We start from the raw sequence: 22,763 nt of genomic DNA on the forward strand, positions 1-22,763 counted from the left end.
GTGTGTGTGTATGTGTGTGTGTGTGTGTATGTGTGTGTGTGTGTGTGTGTGTGTATGTATGTATAATAAGCAGGCATGGATGGGGTATAACCCATTATAGATCTTAGAATATCTTTCCTCCACAAATCCATTCTTTTTCCAAATTTATCTATGTATAATAAAGAACACCACCCGCTTTCTAGTCATCTAAATTTATAGCCTGTCATCTTTGAATCCTCATTTTCCTCCATTCTATATATCTGATTGGTTGCCATACGCTGTACTCACAGAGCCACAACTCTAGTTCAGGCTCTTAACACTTATCTGGACTATTGACATAAATAATCATATATAGATTAGAGATTTATGTTAAAATTTTTACTAATAGGTATGTCCTGGTTTTATATCCCACCTCTGACACTTACTAGCTGTGTGATGGTTAATTTCTCTACTGTGTTCTTATTTGTAAAATAATGCCTACCTCATAGGATTGTTGTAAGACTGAGATGGAATAATTTGTTTAAAAGTATTTTGTAAACCTTAAAGCACTATATAAATGTGAATTATAATTACTTCTAATATTACATTTTGAAAAGAACAAAGCTGGCTGAAAATGCCAGTTACTTTAAAGAGAGCTTAATATAAAAAATAATTGGCCCCTAAGTATAAATAGAAAAAGAAATACTGCTACTGATTAGAACTGAAAGTTTTTTTCTTTTTTAAGCATAAATTTTTCTTTGTATCGGCCCATTCTGTATAATACCCATTACTTAATGTAGTATCATAGAAACAATCTATTTGAATATACATAGAATTGTTGATTTAAGAATAATGTGTAAGGGATACTAAGAATTCCGTAGTTCTAGTGTCTTAAGAAAATTGTTTTATTGTTTTGGTTTATATAAATTTTGTCTTTTTAACACTATCTTTGAGTACTGATTATTTGAATTTCAAGATGAAATATATATATATTTTTTTACATTTTCTGTTTTTAAGCATGGAGGAATCTATGTAAAGCGAAGTGCCAAATTTAATGAATTGGAAATGAGGAACAAGCTGCAGAGCCAGATGGATGCAGGCACTCCAGTAAGATTATGCTATGTTTTCCCTTTGTTAATGTAATTGTTATTTGCCTATCATCCACTATATTTTAATTGAAGAAACCATTTTTTCTTAGTGTAAATTTCACATTGATTTTAATTAAGGTTTCATTTTTTTTTGACAATTCTTATTCATTAGATAACCTGCAAAGTCCCTTTTAGCTACAAATTCTATAATCTATTCAGTGCATTTTTGTTGGGGTTATGTATAGATAAAATGATAAACACAAAATGAATGAATAAAGGTTTTATTCATCTTGATTATTAAGATTAATATGAATCAGTCAATTCAGTCATTAGTATTAACTAAAAATTTGGCTAAAATTAACATTTTAAATTTTGTCTCTTTTATTCAATGCACAAATATAATACAGACTTAGCAAAAACTAAATGACCCTCTGCCTTTCAACAGTAAACCTTTTTTGTTGAGGATAGTTTTTTTTAAAATTGTATTCATTGAATTATCTGAAAGTTATTTTAGTATTCATAAATTTACAAACATAAAAAATATAACCATTCATTTTTATTGATATTTTGTAATGACATGACTTTGCTACCAAAAAAAATTTCCATAATTTTCCATTAAAAGTATGTTGTTTGTTACCAAGTGACATTTTCCCTGTTTCCAAATGACTTCTTTTTAGCACCAAAGCTCAGTGATTGTAATTGTTATGTTTTTATTTGTTCTTGATGTTATAGTGTGGTATAACTTTCTGTTCAATTAACTCAAACTGAAGTGATAGATTACAGGTCATTTTAAAGAAGATAATTTTAATGTATTCTAGTGAATCATGAATAAATTTAATATTGATAAGTTTGTATTTTTCTCTTACCATAAAAACCCTATTATTACTGAATGTTTTTGCATTTATCAACATGAAAACTTTAAAAATATTAATGTACTTGGCATTGGAAAATTGGGAACTCCCTGTGAGAGGACTTCCTTTACCAATGGAGATCAACATCTATTCCACAATACTGTATAGTATTAGATAATTGCCCAGAAATCTATGAGACTAAGTGACTTACCCAAGGTCACATAGCCAGTAAGTGTCAGATGTAGGACTTGAACCCAAGTTCTCTATCCACCATAGCATATAGGCTGTTTATAAGTAAGCAAAATCAAAAAATTTTTTTATTATAATTTAACAGAGCTAGCAAAATTGGTTTTCTATATGTAAAATTTAATATATTTAAATAGCTTATATATTATACATATGTATTTAATATATTTAAAACAATAGTATATTAAGTCATTCCTTAAGCATGAACTTTAAAAAATTTTGTTTAAAAGTGCTACACAGCCTGGTGTTTCACTTTAGTGTATTCTTTAATTTTAATCACTACTTATTAAGTATGAGTTTAGTAAGGCAGTGCACTAGTCCAAAGTCTTGAACCTCTGAGGACATGGCAGCGCTAGGTGCCAAAATAGTATTGCCTCAAATTAGGCCATGCCACCAAGAATGAAGAAGATAGTAATTAGAACAGGATTTTCTGATTTTTCAAAGATTTATTTTTAAGGGAAGAATCTAACACCTTAAATAAGTATTATAAATAGTACTTAATTACTTTTTTTGAAGTTTTAAAGTTTTATTGATGCCTTTCAAAGAAAATATTTATTTATTTTTAGTTTACAATATTCAGTTCCACAAGCTTTTGAGTTCCAAATTTTCTCCCCTCCTTCTCCTCCCTCCCCAAGATGGCATGCAGTCCGATATAGGCTCTAAATATACATTCACATTAAACATATTTTCACATTAGTCATATTGCAAAGAAGAATTAGAACCAATGGAATGGTTCTACTATGAGAAAGAACAGACACAACAAAAAAGAGAGAGAGCAAATAGTATTCTTCGATCTGCATCCAGACACTGTAATTTTTTCTCTGGATGTAGATAGCATTTTCCATCATGAGTCTGTTGGAGTGGTCTTAGAACCTTGCATTGCTGAGAAGAGCCAAGTTACTCATCACATAATGTATCTGTAACTGTGTACAATGTTCTTCTGGTTCTGCTCTCCTCACTCAGCGTCAGTTCAGTCTTTCCAGGTTTTTCTGAAGTCCATCTGCTCATTATTTCTTGTAGCACAATAGTATTTCCATTACATTCATGTATCACAGTTTGTTCAGCCATTCCCCAGTTGATGAGTATTCCCTCAATTTCCAGTTCTTTGCCATCACAAAAAGAGCTGCTATAAATATTTTTGTACATGCAGGCTCTTTTCCCATTTGTATGATCTCTTTGGGATAAATCCCTAGAAGTGGCATTGCCAGGTCAAAAGTATCTGCATTTTTATAGCCCTTTGGGCATAGTTCCAAATTGCTCTCCAGAGTGGTTGGATTAGTTCACAACTCCACACAACAATGCATTACTGTTCCAGTTTTCCCACATCTTCTTTAGCATTTATAATTTTCCTGTTTTGTCATGTTAGCCAGTCTTACAGGTGTGATGTGGTACCTAACAGTTGTTTTGATTTGCATTTCTCTAATCAATAGTGATTTAGAGTATTTTTTCATTTGACTATAGACATCTTTAATTTCTTCCTCCGCAAACTGCCTATTCATATCCTTTGACCATTTATCAATTGGGGAATGACTTCTATTCTTATAAATTTGACTCAGTTCTCTATATTTTAGAAATAAAGCCTTTATCATTGACACTGGTTGTAAAAAATTCTTTCCTGGTTTTCTGCTTCCCTCCTAATATTGGTTGCATTGGCTTTGTTTGTACAAAAACTTTTCAGTTTAATGTAATTAAAACCATCCATTTTGCATTTCTTAATGTTCTCTATCTCTCATTTACTCATAAATTCTTCCTTTCTCCATAAATCTGACAGGTAAACTATTCTTTGCTTTCCCAGATTGCTTATAGTATCAGCCTTTATATCTAATTGTGAATCCAGTTTGACTTTATTTTGGTATATAGTGTAAGATATTGGTGTGTGCCCAGTGTCTGCCGTACTGTTTTCCAGTTTTCCCAGCAGTTTTTGTCAATTAGCGAGTTCTTATCCCAGAAGCTGGAGTCTTTGGGTTTTTGGAAGCCATGTTGGCACAGTGGATAGAGTGCTGAATCTGAAGTCAGGAAGACCTGAGTTCAAATTCTGCCTCAGACATTTATTGGCTATTCCATCCTAGGCAAATCATTTAACTTCTTGTTGCCTCAGTTTTCTCAACTTTCAAGAAGGGGTAATTCTAGCAGTTACCTCCCGGGGTAGTTATGAGCATCAAATGAGATAATATTTGTAAAGCACTTAGCACACTGCCTGCCACATAGTAGGTGTTTAATAAATATTCTTTCTCTTTACCCCTTTAAAAGCTTATTTTATACTATCATGTGCAGTTGCATTTACACTCATACATTCATTGTAAGTATACATAGCCTATATTGTTATCAGACATAGGAGGTGAACAAACACTACTGATGTCATGGAGAATGGCAGGATTTATTTGTGTATACACACATATATCTTGTATATGTGATTAAGATTATTTTCCCCCAAAGAATCCCATTTCACTGGGTCTTTCATTTAAAAAGAAATACTATTAGGCAGTTCTCAAGACTTTGTTTTTCCCCCCTTTGAATTTAGATTAGTAATCCCTCTTTTATGTCTTCAGCTTCTATTCCTCATCTGGGTCCTTTTTGTACATAGTCTTAAGATTCTTATCAGTTTCCTGCAAATTTTGGTAACTTGGTAGTTTTGACAGATACCTTTCAAACACAGATGAGAAATATTAATAACATAGAATTAATCTTTTTAGGTTACTTTGCTTCTTTTATAAATAATAAAGATATTTTAGTATTATAAGAGGTCTCTAAGTCTTTATTGGTTCACTAGTAAAACTTGAATTTTAGATTACTTTAAGAATCATACCTTGCTCTTTAAAAGTCTATGCCTACCAGCAAGAGGAATTCAGCAAACGCTAAACACCTAAGTGTAAGGAACTGTGTTCACTGCTGGGAATGTAGGGACAAAAATGAAAGTCTCTTTCCTAAATGGAACTTTTATTTTCTAGGGAAGTGGAGTGGCTATAACAAGCAGCTATATAAGTAAAATATAAGATAGGGAATTCCAGGCAAAGCATTGGAGGAGAATTTGGGGTGGGAAGGAGCATTAGCAATTGTGGGTAAGGGCTAGGAGGAATTTGGGAATGCTTTGTGGAAAAGGGTATTTCCTGACTAAGCATTTAAGGAAAATAAGGATCTTGAATGACTAAGATGAAGGACGAGTGAATTCCAGGCTTTGTAGTATGATTTGGGCTAATGCCTAAGCAGAGAATGGCATATCATGGAAAAGAAAGTAGTCTAATTTGATTGGAATGGAAAAATTTATAAAGAAAATGATCTGAAATTAGGCTGGAAAGGTAGGTTGGAGCCATATTATGGAGTGTCTTACATTTTAAACTGAAGAATTTTTTTTTTTATCGTAGAAGCAAGTGGGAACACATTAAGGTTTTATGATGAGTAGTAATGTGCTCAAATTTGTGCCTTAGGAAGATTATTTTAGTTGTACAGAGGATAGATGGATTGATGAAAGGGAAATATGAAAACAGGGAGACCAGTTAGAGGGCTTATTGTGGCAAAGGCAAGTACCAATAAGGGAGTCTAGGTTTTGGTGCTTGTGTGAATAGAGGGGATGTCTCTGAGGAACTTTATGGAGGTGGAAATCTGGATAGCCTTGGCCGATGACTAGATATGGACTTGAGGGACAGCGTATGGTACTCAATGTATAGTTAATTCTTTTGCCTTTGTCAAATGAAAATATTGGAGCTACTCCCATTTCCCTGATTATTTTGTGAAATAGTTCAGAAATACTAGAAAAATAATAGGGGTTAATTAAACTAAGTGTTCTAGATTTAATTGCTAAACTAGATGGAAATTTCTGACCTCTCCCCTTCTTTTCCCCCAAGTGAAAATGATTCTTTAGACTCAAACTCTCTTTTGTACTTATCTCAGTCTTCCTTTTATTTTAGTTATTTGTGTATATTTCTTTCCTTTCTTGGTTAAACTCCTTAAAAGCAGGGCATATGTTATATTTATTTTAGCATTCTCACAAGAGGTGGTGAAGTAGCAATGTATAGAACACTGGGCCTACAGTCAGGAAGATCTGAGTTCAAATCTTGCATCAGACACTTAATAGCTATATGACTCTGGGCATTTGGACTTTGTCTCAGTTTCCTCAACTGTAAAATGGGGATAATAACAGCATCCATCTTGCAGGGTTATTGTAAGGATCAGATGACATAATAGCACATAGAAGACACTATGCAATGCTTATTCTCTTCCCTTCCTAGTATACTGCAGTATACATATTAGGTTTTTAATAAATATTTGTTCAATTGAATATTGATGAATCCTTTTGTTTTTGTATTTTCAGCATGTATCACAGTGCCTGATATAATAGGTGTTTAATAAATGCTAATTGATTGTTTTCAGTGCTTAAATCAATTCTATTACATGTCCTTTTCCCGGAAGACCTATGAGCTGTGCTTCCATTTATCTTTCAGTTTTGTTTATGTGGGGGTGCCAGTATGAACTTGATTCAGTTTCTCTAACTCTTGGAACCATAGGTCTGAAGCTAAAGATGAATGAAGCTAGTTGGTGCAGTGGATAGAGGGCTGGGCCCAGGAGTTAGGAAGACCCAAGTTCAAATCATGCCTCTGATAATGAATAGCTATGTGACCCAAGGCTAGTCACTTCACTTCTGTTTTAGTTTCCTCAACTGTAAAATGGGCATAATAATAGCACCTATCTCCCAGGATTATTTTGAAGATCAATGAAATAATATTTGTAAAGTGTACATAGAGTAGAATCTTAATAAATGCTAATTCCCTTTCCTGCACAATATTTATGAAATCATGAGTTCAATCCCCCTCACATTAAAGATGAGAAAAGTGAGGTCTAGAGAGGTTTGAGTGAATTTATCAAGGTTACACAGCTAGAAGGCAGCAGAGACATGATTTTAACCCTTAAATTTTTTTTTTACCCTAAATATAGGGCTCTTTCCATTATGAGGATATGATTTGTTGACCATTGAATCCAGATTAGATTTTGACAGTACCAGCTATTATATTAATTTTTGTAGTTGGCCTAAAGGATTGGATGATTGATATCACTTAACAGAAACAGGGAAATCAGGTTTTGATTGGTATTCATAATGATAATTCTGGAATGTTTAATATATGAAATTCCTTCTTAATAACAAAAATAAACTATGTTTATATATGTATATATGATATACACATGCAAATAGATATGTTTCTTTGACAATTGCTATATATTACCAATATGTATATGCTTTTCTATATATGATAATGCTGTCAAAGAAGAATATTAATATTATACCCTGTGTTTAGGTACAAGTCTGCCTGAAATTTTTTAAATTTAATTTACTATTATTTTATATCAAAGTCTTTAGGAGAAGATGTCAGAACTGGTATAATTCCCTCATGTTTTCTAATATATCTATCCTACCCCAAGACTTCTTGAGGTAGCATTTATAAGACTATTCAACAAGGAAAGGATGGTAATATGTTAGAATGCAGTTTGGGGTTAACATTCTAGAGTAGCCAGTTCCTTCTTCTAGACTACTGCTTCAGGGTTTGAAAAGGATTTCTTACCCGCAATCAATACCTTCACCTCAGTGCCAAAGAGAACCTTGCCTTTAGGTTGATTTATGCAACAATTGCTTAAGTGGTTGGAAGATGATGATAACATGTAGGCCAGAGTTAAGTTTTGCTATCAGACTTAATCCATTTCCCTAGGATTAATCCATTTTCCCGGGAAAGGGTTTTTGTCCTCAACTTATCCCACCTTAAACTTTTAAGAGTGGAGTTTTTTTTCTTTAGATTAGAGAAATAAGTCTTAATATTTTCAGTTTTACTGAAGAGGAGGTTTTAAAAAGTGATATTTTAATTTCCTCCCAATTACATGTTAAAACAATTTTTAATATTTTTTAAAAGTTTTGAGTTCCAAATTTTATCCCTCCTTTCTTCTCTCCCTTCCCCCCCTTACTGAGATGGTAAGCAATCCAGTATACATTATATGTGTGCAATCATAAAACATTTCCGTATTAGTCATATTGTATAAGCAGACTCAAACAACAACAGCAGAATGAATGAAAGTGAAATAGTGTGCTTCAGTCTGTATTCAGACAATACCAGTTCATTCTCTGCAGGCAGATAGCATGCTTCATCATGAGTCCTTTGGGATTGTCTTGGATCATTGTATTGCTGAGAATAGCTAAGTGTACAATGTTCTTCTGCTTCTGCTTACTTTACTTTGTATCAGTTCATGTAAGTCTTTCCAGGTTTTTCTGAAATCATCCCGCTTGTCATTTCTTATACCACAGTAATGATCTATCAAAATCATATACCACAGCTTGTTCAGACAAATCCCAGTCAATCTGCATCCCCTCAATTTCCAACTCTTAGCCACCACAAAAAGAGCTGCTATAAATATTTTTGTATGCATAAGCTTTTTTCCCTTTTGTTGATCTCTTTGGGAGACAAACTTAGCAGTGGTATTGCTGGATCACAGGCTAAAAAAGAGAGGTTTTTTTATATGCTTCCCTAGTGCTATACTAGCCAGATATTCTTCACCCAGTGGCATCAGAAAATAGCTCCCAAATATGATGTGTATGGATAATATAGTATAGGCATATTATATGTGTGTATAAATAGTATTTTATTGGGGGGGGGGTTTGGAGGGGGGAAGGCCGGGCAATTGGGATTAAATGATTTGCCCAAGGTCACACAGCTAGTAAGTGTATCAAATGTCTGAGGCTGGATTTGAACTCAGGTCCTCCTGACTCCAGGGCTGGTGCTCTCCTAGCTGTGCCACCTAGCTGCCCCCATATAGTATTATATATAATGAATGCAGACTCTTTGAATAGGCCATCAGTGAATGAATTGATAATAATCTGATAATGCCAGTAATTTGGGAACAACACCAAGGAAAGCTTCTAGGGTTAACATGAGTGTTCATTATTACTGTTATTAATCATTCAGGCTATAGAAGTATTTGAAAGATTTATTTCCTTGTCCTTTGGGGAAAACATACTACATGCCTGAAGATGAGTTTGGGACAGAAAACATGAAAGCCATGTTTACTAGGGCACAGTGAGAAAAGTAAGAGCTTGAGTGGGTCTATAAACATTTTTTATATCAACCTAATGGTGATTCTACATGCAAATGAATCAGAAAAAATCACATATCATTGAACTCAAAATTTTGTATTGTGTTTTTAAGAAGATCAGGGTGGGGCAAAATGTATTTCAACTATTGAGATAGACCAATAAACAGAAATGGTTTGATGGATTTACCAACTTTTCCAATGGAAGTTTGCTTTGAAAAGAATATTAAAGCATGCTGAAGTATATCTATGAATTATCTTTAATTTTTTCTTTAGATACTCTTAAAGTGGTAGCCAAAGGGTGTTCAAATAAATTACCATTACCCTTGAACCTTGATAATATGGTATTTTAATATTGATTATAGTTTTGTAGTTCTTCTATATAGACTTTATTTACATTCTTGTCATTTATATCTTTTCATTCTGTTTTCATTCGGCATTATTTCACATCTTCCTATGTTTCTCTAAATCCTCGATATTTGCCATTCTGTATGTCCGTAGACCACTACTTTGTTTGGCATCTGCAATATTTAGGCTTGTATTTTGTCTTTAGATTTTTACAAAATGCTGCACTACACATTTTTTAAATATATGCCTTTTCTTGCCATTAGTGATGTTCTTGGTGCAATACTGAAACCTGTGTCATATGGTGCGGAGTAATTTATTTCTTGTTGAATTCCACATTATCTTGTAGAATAGGTGAACAAATTCCCAACTCCATCAGCTGTAAATTAGCATTCTTGTTTCCTCGTAGCCCCTCTAACATATGCTAGCCTATGGATGGGAGATGATACAGCAGCAAAATTTTCTTTCTCTTCATGATTTTTATGGTTTTTCAGATGGTTACTGATTGTATTTTATTTAAAAACCATTTGTTGTTATCATTTGACCATTGTCTTTTTGTCTATGAGCATAGTTTTATGTTGAAAAAACTATCCCTGCTTCTCAGTGATAAAGGAAACATAGATACTAGAATGTATTGGACTAATTCTATTAACTTTGATAGTCAGAATAGAACATAAAACATTTGGATTAACTACAAAATTTATTTATAATAAGATTACAAACTTTATTGGGCTACTGTAAACATCGCAAATCTCTCAACTTCAGCACTGGGAAATTCTCTTTTTCATCATGAGAAGTATATCAGCAGAGCCAGGGGTACTGGAATATGAGAAACATTTAAGAATTATCAAAAAGCGATATATATTCCATGAATTTTCTCAACCATTCTGGAAAACAATTTGGGATGCTAAATAAGTGATGAAAATATCCATATCCTTTGACCCAGAGATATCACCTCTTGCTAGGCATATCTCCTCAGGAAGTCAAAGATAGAATATAGTTATGAATATTTATAGCATAAATTTTTATGGCAGCAAAGACCTGGAAACAAAGTAGATGTCTATGGATTGTTTAATGCCTGAGTAAATCATGGTACAATATTGTGATGGAAAACATAAGAAATAATATAGAATCAAGTAACCAGAACCAACAATACAATATCAAAATAACTATAGCAATGTAAATGGAAAGAACAACTCCCAAAACCATTGAAACTGAATGCTGTGTCAGACATCACATATACTGTTAAACTAGGTTGACATTGGTTAAGTTTTGCTGATATTTTTACTCTATTTTTGTTATAAGGGATGATTAGTAGTGGAGAGATATTATGAAATAAAGGCAATTAAAAACAAAAGAAATTCAAATAACTATATTACTTAAAAGAAAAATAGGCTTGATATTTAAACAAAGAAAGTTTCTTGAGAAGTAGAACTATTCAAAAATGGAGTGTACTTCATGAGGTTATGGGTTACTTTTAAGCAAAGATTAGATGACCACTAATGTGGTAGTATGGAAATTGAGTGAACCACACTGACTCCATTTTGTGATTCAGTTCTGGAACTATCTCAGTTCCCTTTCTATTCAACTATGGGTCTAGTCTAATTTTTATCTTGTGAGAAAAGTTTATTCAGTTATGGGAATTGTGAAAATACTTTATTGCATTGTTTGAACTTAACCCTGAGGGACTGGGAAGCTGGACCACCTCACTTAGAGGTTGATTAGAGACTAAGAACCTGGGTTATGCAGACTAGAAACAGTCTGATCCAAAGATTTTTGCAAGGAGTTGTCTCACAGCTACACATTTCAAGCAACCCATATGTCTTATCTCAAAACTGGCTCTGTTCTGGTCAGTCAGTTATTGTTTCCATGTTCCTTTGATTGAATACAGACACTTGGGGTGGTGCTACACCTCTTTTTCTGATTTCAGGGAATTGTACCTGTTCTCTTTCCCTCTCCCAACTTGGAAAGTCCTTAATCTTTCCTCCAGTTAGAAAGGATTGCCTAATTTTGTATCCTGCTTAATTGTTTTCTTTTAATTAATTGGTCTTATTTGATTAATTGTTTTTAATGCATAAAAAAATTCCATCTCTTCTGTATTTGGGGTCTTTGGACTTACTGGGGAGTCCAACCCACTTATTATACGTGGTTTGCTAATAAATCATGTGACTCAGATGGTGTTTCCTCAGTTATTAATTCTCCACCAAAGTTTATAGAATTTTTATTTGGGTATGCTTGATTAGGTGCTCTGATATTTTGTGATTTTTGTGAACCTATACTTGCCCCCTCTGATGTCTCCTACATGTTTTACTGATAGTGGAGGGCAGAGGAAGTCCACCAGCAGTGGCATTTATCTGGTTGCCTTCCTACACACCTATCTCAGAACTAAAGAGATCTTGCCTTTTACTTCCTGTTTGGTGATACTTAAATGTTTTGAACTACTGTACCAGATTGTGTGGCTTTTTTCTGTGTAGTATCTGGAAGTTGTATTATATGGGTTGTAATTTGACTTAATTGAACTGGGGTTGAAAATCTTTTGGATGAAAAAATCAGTTGTAGAGAACATAAGTCATCTAAAGAAATAAAGTAATTTGGTTCTGGGGAATACAAATAATGAGACCTATCTATATAGGAGTTCATATCCTCTTTAATTCTCCCTATCTCCTTTAAACAGGAATTCCATGGTATTTCCTATATCCTTACCATATTTCAATTTATTTTCACCTCTACCTCTTTTTGATACATTATACAATTACATTGATAACATTATATGACTGTATAGTCCAATTCTTGTCTAGGTAGTCTAACCAAATAAGTTTCAAATTCTAAATTCCTCACATGGTCCTATACCTTTAATAAAGCATGGATTTTGATTTTAAAGAGAATCCAATAAGGAAAAATTCTTCTTTGGCAAATGAGCAACTAGTCAATATCCTTTTTCAAATATCTCAGAGATTGAAAGGAACAAAATGTGTCCATCATCTGAGCTCTCTTCCATTTCTTTGTTCCTGTGATTGTGTGTGCTCTGAATGCTGTTAAATTGAAAAGAACTGGCATGGATTCTCTGTTTTTGACCTATTTTGAGTCTTAAGCCACATCTCTAAGCCAGTATAGTTTTTGTAGCTTTTCCAGTTCTCAAATTAGATTAGGGGTTAAAAAAAATCTGAGCTTCCCTTAGCCTTCTTTGTTTCTTGATCTCTGTCTAAGAGGAAAAGACTGAAGATTAGGATAAGTGATTACTCCACTAACATCCAGTAATGATTTCTCAAATCTAGCTTTTCCACTTAAAAGTATGCCTACTTCTGTCTACTAGCTTTCTTCCTGAAAACTTACGTGTAAATTGAATCATTCTAAGTGCTCTAGGAGAGCTTTTTATTTAGTGGTATCCTAAGTCGACCCTTTTTCTAAAATGAATAATCACTCTAATTGCATTCAGATATTTTATACAAGTTGTATATGTATGTGATGTATTGGTTCTGATTTTTTAAAAAATGTTAACCATTTAAAAAAATTCTCAAAAAATGATAGTATGTGACAATATATCAGTTAAATTTTGAGCTAATAATGAAATTGGAACTGTTGTTAAGCCCTCGACTGCCCTGACAAAGAATTCATGATATGTAAATGTATTTCATATTATTTTTCAGTCATTGGTGGGTCTATTTGTACATGCTTACTACCCTACTTAAAATTCAGATTTTATGTAGAAGGAAAAGTTATTTTTTCATTTAAAAAATTCTGTTAGATCTGGATTGGTTGATATATTTTCTTTGTTTAAAATAACATATACGTACATATACATATATATTTCTTTCACAGATGTATCTTGTGATTTTTCCAGAGGGAACAAGGTACAATCCAGAGCTAACAAAAGTTATTTCAGCTAGTCAAATATATGCTGCTGAACAAGGTAAGTTGAAATTTAAAATTTCAGTGTTTAATTTCAGAGTTGATTTTTAACATGTTGTTCTGCTAATTCATATATTATATTCCCTCATGAAGTAAATTCCTTGACCATGCATGCTCACCTGCATACACACACACATTCTTTCCCTACAAATGACATCTTTTCTCTTACATATTCTCTGTTGTCTCTAACATATAGTCAAGAATTGGCTGTAAGTGGAATAAGATCATGTTATGGTAACTTTTGATGCCAAGATTTTGATTATACTGCCTCTTATACACATGTTCGATTCAACATACATTTCTTTCTTTTTTTTTTTTTTGGTGTCCAAGTTCTTAATTAGTATTTATTTATTTAATATTTTTAGTTTTCAGCATTGATTTTCACAAGAGTTTGAATTACAAATTTTCTCCCCATTTCTACACTCCCCCCTGCCACTCCAAGATGGCATATATTCTGGTTGCCCCGTTCCCCAGTCAGCCCCTTCCTTCTGTCACCCCACTCCCCCTCCCCCCATCCCCTTTTCCCTTACTTTCTTGTAGGGCAAGCCTGTATATCTTATTTCCTAGTTGCATGCAAAAACTTTTTTTTTTACATCTGCTTTTAAAACTGAGTTCCAAATTCTCTCCCCTCTTTCCTCCTCACCCACCATCCCTAAGAAGGCAAGCAATTCCACATAGGCCACATGCATATCATTATGTAAAACCCTTACACAATACTCATGTTGTGAAAGACTATATTTTGCTCCTTCCTATCCTATGCCCCTTTATTCAATTTTCTCCCTTGACCCTGTCCCTTTTTGAAAGTGTTTGTTTTTGATTACCTCCTCCCCCTATCTGCCCTGCCTTCTATGGTCCCCCCTTTTTTATCTCCTTCCTCCTTCTTTCCTGTGGGGTAAGGTACCAAGGTGAGTGTGTATGTTATTCCCTCCTCAGGTCAAATCCAATGAGAGCAAGATTCACTCATTCCCCCTCACCTCCCCCCTCTTCCCTTTCTACAGAACACTTTTTCTTGCCACTTTTATGCGAGATAATTTACCCCATTCTCTCTCTCCCTTTCTCCCTCTCTCAATATATTCCTCTCTCATCCCTTAATTTGATTTTATTTTTTTAGATATCATCCCTTCATATTCAACTCACCCTGTGCCCTCTGTGTGTGTGTGTGTGTGTGTGTGTGTGTGTGTGTGTGTGTGTGTATGTGTGTGTGTATTCCCTTCAGCTACCCTATACTGAGGTTTCATGAATTATACGCATCATCTTTCCATGTAGGAATGTAAACAAAACAGTTCAACTTTAGTGAGTCCCTTATGATTTCTCTTTCTTGCTTACCTTTTCATGCTGCTCTTGATTCTTGTGTTTGAAAGTCAAATTTTCTATTCAGCTCTGGTCTTTTCACTGAGAAAGCTTGAAAGTCCTCTGTTTGTTGAAAGTCCATATTTTGCCTTGGAGCATGATGCTCAGTTTTTCTGGGTAGGTGATTCTTGGTTTTAATCCTAGCTCCATTGTCTTCTGGAATATCATATTCCAAGCTCTTTGATCCCTCAATGTAGAAGCTTCTAGATTCTGTGTTAGCAACATACATTTCTTACGTTCTGACTGTATACCACTCATTGTTAGGAAGAAACAGCTACTGATTTAAAGGAATGAGCTTATGTTCTGTTGTGGAAAATAAAATGTACATAAATAACTTTGGGTATGTAAAGTGATCTGTAAGCATCTGGTAGAGCAGAGGTATCACTTGATTGCTGCCCTTATAGATGCTAGCTATTACAAAAAGTGGATGTGAGGAAGGGAGAGCATTCCAGGTATGGGAGAAAACAGTAAAGATAACATCATCATCATCATCATCATCTGTTAGCATTTATATAGTGCTTTTAAGGTTTGCCAAGGGCTCTCTGTGTATCTCATTTTATCCTCACAATATGCCTTGAAATTAGATGCTTTTATTATCCACATTTTACAGATGAGGAACCTGAAGCAGAGATTAAATGACTTGCCCACATTCACACAACTAAGAATGATCTAAGGATGGATTTCAACTCAGGACTTCTTGAATCCAGGTCTAGTTTTATATCTGTTGCTTCAACTAGATGCATATAGAAGGTGAAATATTGTGCATGGGGAAATTTGCCATTAGTGAAAAAAGGCAGATTTGACTAGAATGGTGTGTGAGAGAGCACATTTTACTAGAAGGATAGTTTGTATAACCTAGTTACGATAGGCTTTTTGTGCCAAAGAAGGGATTTTGTATTTTATTCTAGAAATAATATATTTTACCCTAGAGGCATGATTGAGCCTGTGTTATAAGACTATCAGTTTGGTAGTTGTTTGGACAATGAATTTGAGAAATACCTAGAGGAAGAAATAGTTTAAACAGTTATTTTAGTAGTCCATGTAAAATGTAATGAAGGCCTGAAATAGGGTGGTTGTGGTATAAGGAGAAAAGGATATGGATGCAAGAGATATTATAGAAGCAGAATAGATATGACTTACCAATTAATTTGACTTTGATGGAGTGATAGAGAGTAAAGAGGTAAGGGTGTCTCTTTGGTTGCTAAACTGGATGACTGGAAGAATAGGAGTAACTTTGATAGACATAGAGAAGTAGGAGGAGGAGTGGATTTAGGGGAAAAGTTAATGAATTCTGTTTAGGACTTTCTGCATTTCTAATAGTTCTTACATGTCAAGTTCAGTACACAGCTAGTAGGAAAGTTTGGCTAGAATGAATAATGCCTTCAAAGTAGCGTTATAAAATAAGTCAAGAAAGTAAGTGGGGGATAAATTATGGAGGATTTTAAATACCAGACTGAGGATTGTATATTTTATCCTGGAGGTAAGAGGGAGCCACTAAAATTTTTTGAGTAGATAAAGTAGATGTGTTTTATAGGAATATTGATTTGGCATCTGTATGGAGAATAGATTAGAGAAGGTGGAGAAACAGTCCAGTTATGAGGTTATTCCATTTCCATACCATTTCACCCACCTGTTCCCTTCTGTTAACTCAGACAGCCTCTAGTTGGCCTGTTCCATCTCTTGTCTGACCTCTAGGATTAGAGTCTCTGTGAGTAGTCAAATAGGAGAAATGATGTGGAGGAGGAATTGACAAGATTTGGCTGGCTGATTGGATGTGGAGGTTTGGGAGGGAGAGGAGACATTGAGAGGGAAGACTCTCAAATTTTGAACTTGGGTGATTGAAAGGATAATGGTGCACTTAACAGAAATAGAGAAGTTTGGAGGAGAGATAGGCTTTTGTTACTAAGTATAAAAAGATCTATGGACATGGTTTATGTTTTTATATTATTTTAATATTATTTCCTAATGCAGCCTATAATGCTCATTTTAAAAACCTTACTCTAATTTTTATAATACCCATGTGAAACATTTAGAAACTGTCTTGTAAGAGATATGAAACAAATAGGTTGGAACTTGCTAAGAGTCACAAAGCCAGTTATTGTCACAGTCCAAGGCACAATTTTATTTTTGAATTCTATGCCCCTGGTTATTTTTATTTGATCTTCTACTTTTTTCTGTAAAAAGTAGAATTCTGTAAGAAACCTTCAAAGGAAATTACATAAGAAATTTGCCAGTCAGGGTTAAGCTTTAAATACTAGGTTGTTGACATTCTTAACTTTTCCATTTTATTTTTTGGGTGACCTATTTTCAGCGTGAATATGGAGTTGAATTTTTCCCCCTGCACTGTGCACAAAGGAAGTTAGGCTTTCTGGACAGTGTAATCTAAAAAAACATGTCCTGTTTTTTTTTTCCTCTGAGATCACAAGTAAACTGTTAGTTGAAAATAAAAACAAAGGAACCCTCTAGTCCATCTGTTAAGTTAATTTTTCTTGAATAGAGTTGAAGCCAGAAGCACATGTGATATTTAGACTATACAACTTAGCCATAAACTGGCTTATCTTTTCCTTCTGATTCTTGTTAATTTCTGTGAATGTATATATGCATTCTTTATATCTATGTACTGCTCTGTACTTACTTAAATTCTAAGATAGTCATTTCCTTCAATTTCTTTTTCTGAATGCCACAGACTAGTTTATATTTTGTATAATTATTAAACACAAGGTTAGATCTTGAGTCAGTGTGAAATTTTCGTTTTAAAATGAGGAAATTTTCTTTGTTCATTTTACCAGGAGTATTCAACATTGTTCATAATATTAGTTATTACTAAATTTGTTCTATTTGATACACATATGTTGTGAAGACTAAGTCTTTAATGATGAGTCAGATATTATAAAGCCTAATTTTGCATTTCATAGGTTAAAAAAAAGTAACTAGTAAACTTATTGTAGTTATTTTAAAAGTTTATTATAAATGAAGAAAATGGGTCTTGGGAATCAACTAGTTATATTTTTCAAAATATTTAACTTTTCTTCTGGCTATTTGTCATTGTTGTATATATGTAGTTTGATTATTTTTTATGTAAAATTCTAATTTCCTACTAAATGTGACCTTAGTAATGTTCTTGGATTTAGCATACTGTTACATTTAACTTCATCTAAACAGTGATTCTTTTCATTCTTAGTGGCAACTTTAAAAGAGAATCATTATTTTTTAGCAACTTATTCATGTTTGTCTGTCGTGTGACACAAGTGATCCACTGAACATATTAGACACTTGTCACTTTCTCTTAACATTGCAAAGGTGCCAGTAGCACAAACCTAGCTATCTATCACTTTTTACCACATTGTATTCAATCTTCTTTTATGCTTATACATTTCTTTGATAGGATTCATTATCCTGCTTCTTCATAAATTATTGTTTGTAATATGTTTTACCCAACCCCAGCCACCAAGCACCACTCCATTGGCCTCTGGGTGGCAGTCATCTCTAATTCTTTGAAAACTATAATATTCCACAACGAGCAGTCATACATTATTACTGGAAGGACATTGACATTAAAAAGGTGGACATTTATTTCAAAGAGAGAAGTTTGAGACTGTTAAAAGACCATTGCAGTTTTCCAAAGGCAATCTGGGACCAGCTCTCCACCTTTTTAATTTTGAGGCCAACTCATATTTTTGCAGTGTTTATACAAGACAGACAGACACACACACACGCACTCTGTCTCTCATAGATCAACTCTTCAGATTGTTTATCCAACTGCATTTCCTAGTCTAGAAAATAAGCATTTTCATCCTCTCCGATGAAGAGGAGAAAAAAGAAGCCTTAGGGAGTATTTCTTACATCCACTATAAAGAAGAGTAGATGTTCTCTACTGTTTCACTTGCTTCTAGTGACTTGTGATGTAAAGTTTTCTGCTTCCACAGAAGTCCTACTCTGATGCCCCATTGTGGCATGGAGATGACCCTGGGTTCTCAAAGGCTTTGCCAGTGGAATGCAAGCTCTGGCAGCTTCTATCAAGCTGGAAAGTGTTAAAGTATGGTCTCATTGACAAACTCTTATCTTCTGTCTGAGGCCCGGCCTAGCCAGATATGGAGAGGCTCAACTCTGATAGGTTGGATCACTAGGTGAGGAATGCTTTTTCATTCATTCATAGTAAAATTGGAGGAGGGAGGGAACACTTTGAGCCAGAGGGAATAAAGGAATGTTGTTTAGGTATCATAACATGTTGATTTTTTAATCATGACCCTGAATCACTTTAAAGCTATCAAAATATCAACTAGAATACTAAAGAAATTTTTGTTTTTCATGTTAAGAATATTTGCTTGTATTCTAGTCTTTTAAAAATTCAAGTTCTTAAATTACATGAGAAGATTCTGTAGCAAGGTTGGAATCAATATCATGTAACTAAGTAATAACAGCTAAAATTTATACATAGTACTTTAAAATTTGCAATGTGCTTTAAATATGTCATCTTAACTGATCCTCAGAATGACCTTGCGAAGTAGGTGCTATTATTATATTCATTTTATAGATGAGGAAAGGGTGAGAGATTTGCGTAATTCAATGTCTGAAACAGGATAAAAACTCAATAGTATATATAAACTATATATGTTATATATATATATATATATATATATATATATATACAAAGGGTAAAAAATTCTTTGCCCCAGTAGGCACTTATTTATTTTTAACTATTAGATATGACAATAATATATTTAGCTTGTTAATTGGAAATGTACTCTTTGGGCCACCTAAATGTGCTTTTATCACATTACCGAGCCAAAGAAGTAAGGAATTATTTTAAATGGTAAAAGGAAATTTGGTTTTTCTCTGCCTTCTTGTATCTTCTTTTTCCAAATCTATTTTTTATTCTGAACTTACTCAGTAATATGGGCATTTGCATTTATGTGAGAGAACAGAAGAGAATTACACATAAAACTGCAGATTTCTGTAAAGTAGTTTGCTTTTCTTTTTAAGTACATAATAAATTCAACCTGTAGCTTTCAGATCTGTCCTGGTTGTGTTTCTTTCTGGCCTTCAAAATTCAATATTATTTAAAAATGAGTTAATAAGTTTCATTTTAAAATCAGCAAATGTTTCCTAAGCCCTAAAAAGAAAAAATAACATGGCAGTAAGTTCACTGTAGGGAGCTGTGACAAATGAATAGAGAATACTATCAGCTAGATTATAGCTGGAAGGTAGGTGGTGTAGTGGAAAGAGTGCCAAGCTTGGAGTCAGGAAGACCTGAATTCAAATCCAGCCTTGCTTACTATGTGACCCTGGGCAAATCCCTTAACTGTGTTTGCTTCAGTTTCCTCATCTGTAAAATGAGCTGGAAAAGAAAATGGCAAACCACTGCAGTAGCTCTGCCAAGAAAACCCCAAATGGTGTCATGAAGAGTTGGGCATGATTGAAATTACTGAACAACAACAGATTATAGCTGCTAAAGTGTATCTAAAGAGGCAATGTAGGGAATAGTACTTAATTTACAGAATTAGGAAGATAAATAGAATGTAAGATCCATGAGGTTGGGAACTGATTGTTTTATATGTGTCCCTGGTGTATAGGATTACTTCATAGGTGACAAATATGTGTTTGCAAGTTTGCAAACTTGTAGTCGTCTATATTGAGGGTGGTAAATGCCACACTAGGAATTTAAAAGTATATTCCTTAGTGAAGGTAAATATTGTTTTAGTATGTTAGATTTATTGACTGAGTCCTTTACATCTATTGTGCCATCCTACTAAATTTTATTTTTGTCCCTCTGCAAAATGTTCAGCTACAAATTTCATGTGCAGAACTTTATTATAGGATTTTAAAAAATATTCCTGCTTTTATACATATCAGCAAGAAGTCATTTTTCTTCAGCTTTATAGAAGAATGTTGCTTTCAACCTTTGGATTTCCAAATTGGATAAGATTCAGTAGCCCAAGAAGGAAAAATTTTTACCTAATTAAGTTAGTAATTTCATAACCATTTGGATCCTTTTAGGTTGGACTGAAAATAAATGAAACAACTTCCTTCCCAGTATTTAAATCAAATATGTTGGTTAGGGGAAATATTTTCTTTTGCACACTGGCCCCTGTCCATTGTAAACATGCTTTTACAGGGAAATCCTACTATCCTATTGCTGATGTCTATGCAACTAATTTTCCTAGAGTGTGGTAGTAGCTAAAGAAAAGTGAAGTTAACATTTCTAGGTATGCTTCTTGTCTTTTCTCCTGGTGAGAAATACAGTGTGATTGATAGAATATTGAATTATGAGTCAAAAAAGACCTGGGCTTGATTCCTTTCTGAAAATTATTAGCTATGTGACCGCTGACTAATCATTTTTTTCTTGGAGCCTCAGTTGTCCCATTTGTTATGGATAATATTTGTAAAATGCCCGTTTTAAAATATTTTTATGAGGTTCCAATGAGATAATCATGTAACATGTTTAGTAAACCTCAAAGTTTCATTATCAGCTTTTGTTATCATTAGTAAGATAGTCAGATGTTAAGGACAGTTTGTTGAAATGGAAAATGAGATTTTCAATTTAGGTCCTTCATATATACACAAATACATATATGTCTGTATGAATGAATGTGTATTTATATGTATATATACATACACACATGTATATATGCATACATACATGTACATATGCATACATGAATATGTATATATCTGGTCATCCTAATCTCTTTTGAGTTTCAATGTCTTCATCTGCAAAATAAAGAAAATAATACTTAATACCTAAACATTATCCTTAATACTTAGAGTAGAATTTTTAATGAAATGGTAAAGAAAGTGTTCTTTATGCCAGTTGGAGAATTATACTAGTATTCTTGGGGGCCCTAGTTTCCCCATTTGTCTAAAATAGGAGGTTTAGACTAGATAGCCATAAGGTCTCTTCAGCTTTATCATCCCTTGAGGCTTGAGGTGTGGTGGTTGTCTTTTATTAGTTTGAAAAACTCCCCCTATATGCCTCTGGAAGAACTTCAAGTCAAAAAGCTTTAATCATAGAAGCATGAGGTCCTTGATTCACACAGAGCTGTGCAGTATGTCATTCTTAGATGATAAGCACTTACACAGTCCTTCTCAATTCATCTAGACTATTCTAATGGCTCCTGTGTCAGTTGATAATGTGATCTGAGATTTTTTTGGTTTTGTTTTTAATGATTATGTTGATCATGTTGAGATGCAGTGTGGCATAATGGGTAGAGAACTGGCCTCAAAGTTAGGAAGACTTGGGTTTAGGGCCTTTTTCTTCATGGCCCTGGGCAAGTCACTTGCTCTCAGTGCTCTTTATGACTGTAAGTTACAGAAAAAGATGCTGGCCTGCACTGGTAGAGATTTTTTCATCCAGGAAGTTCCCTATACTAATGAAATCAGAGATCCTGTTTCTATTCCTAAACCTTATGACTATGTTAATGCTTTATCTAATGGTGAGCCATATTTAAATTTCTGATATAAATCCAATTTGATTATGGTGAATTTTAAAAACTGCTAATTTTGCTCTTACTTAATATTTTTGAGTCAATATTTATTATTATCATTGGCTTATAGTTTTCTTTCTTTGCTTTACCTTTCCCTAGTTCATATATCAGGACTATATTTGTCTTATAAAAAGGAGTTGGGTATAAATTTTTCCATATCAATTTTTAAAACAATTTGTGTAGTATAGCTATTAATTGTTCTTTAAAAGTTTATGATAGAGTTCATCTTTAACTCCATTTGTACCAGGTGTTTCCTCTGATAGTTCCTTTATAGTTAATTTCTTTATAGCTAATTTTAAGTTCTTTTTGAAAATGAATTGTATATGGGGTCTCTTTTGTGTTATTGTAGTTTGGTTATTTTTTTGGAAAGATGAATGAACAAAAAAAACATTTATTCAGCAATTCTATGTTCACATAAACCTTCATTTCTTTTAAATTTCAGCTTTGCTGACATGATTTTCTGTAGT

At 33.6% G+C, this 22,763-nt stretch overlaps 1 protein-coding gene across 1 annotated transcript in view; it reads left to right on the plus strand.

The window, feature by feature from the left end:
- Positions 1-22,763, plus strand: part of AGPAT5 (1-acylglycerol-3-phosphate O-acyltransferase 5) — a 77,269-nt gene that overhangs the window by 26,461 nt on the left and 28,045 nt on the right. The window contains exons 4-5 of the mRNA XM_036750287.1: positions 976-1,065; positions 13,373-13,463. Coding sequence (XP_036606182.1) covers positions 976-1,065; positions 13,373-13,463 — 181 coding nt within the window. The remainder of the gene's footprint in view (positions 1-975; positions 1,066-13,372; positions 13,464-22,763) is intronic.

This window comes from Trichosurus vulpecula, chromosome 3 (genome assembly GCF_011100635.1).
Source record: "Trichosurus vulpecula isolate mTriVul1 chromosome 3, mTriVul1.pri, whole genome shotgun sequence".
Classification (NCBI taxonomy): domain Eukaryota; kingdom Metazoa; phylum Chordata; class Mammalia; order Diprotodontia; family Phalangeridae; genus Trichosurus; species Trichosurus vulpecula.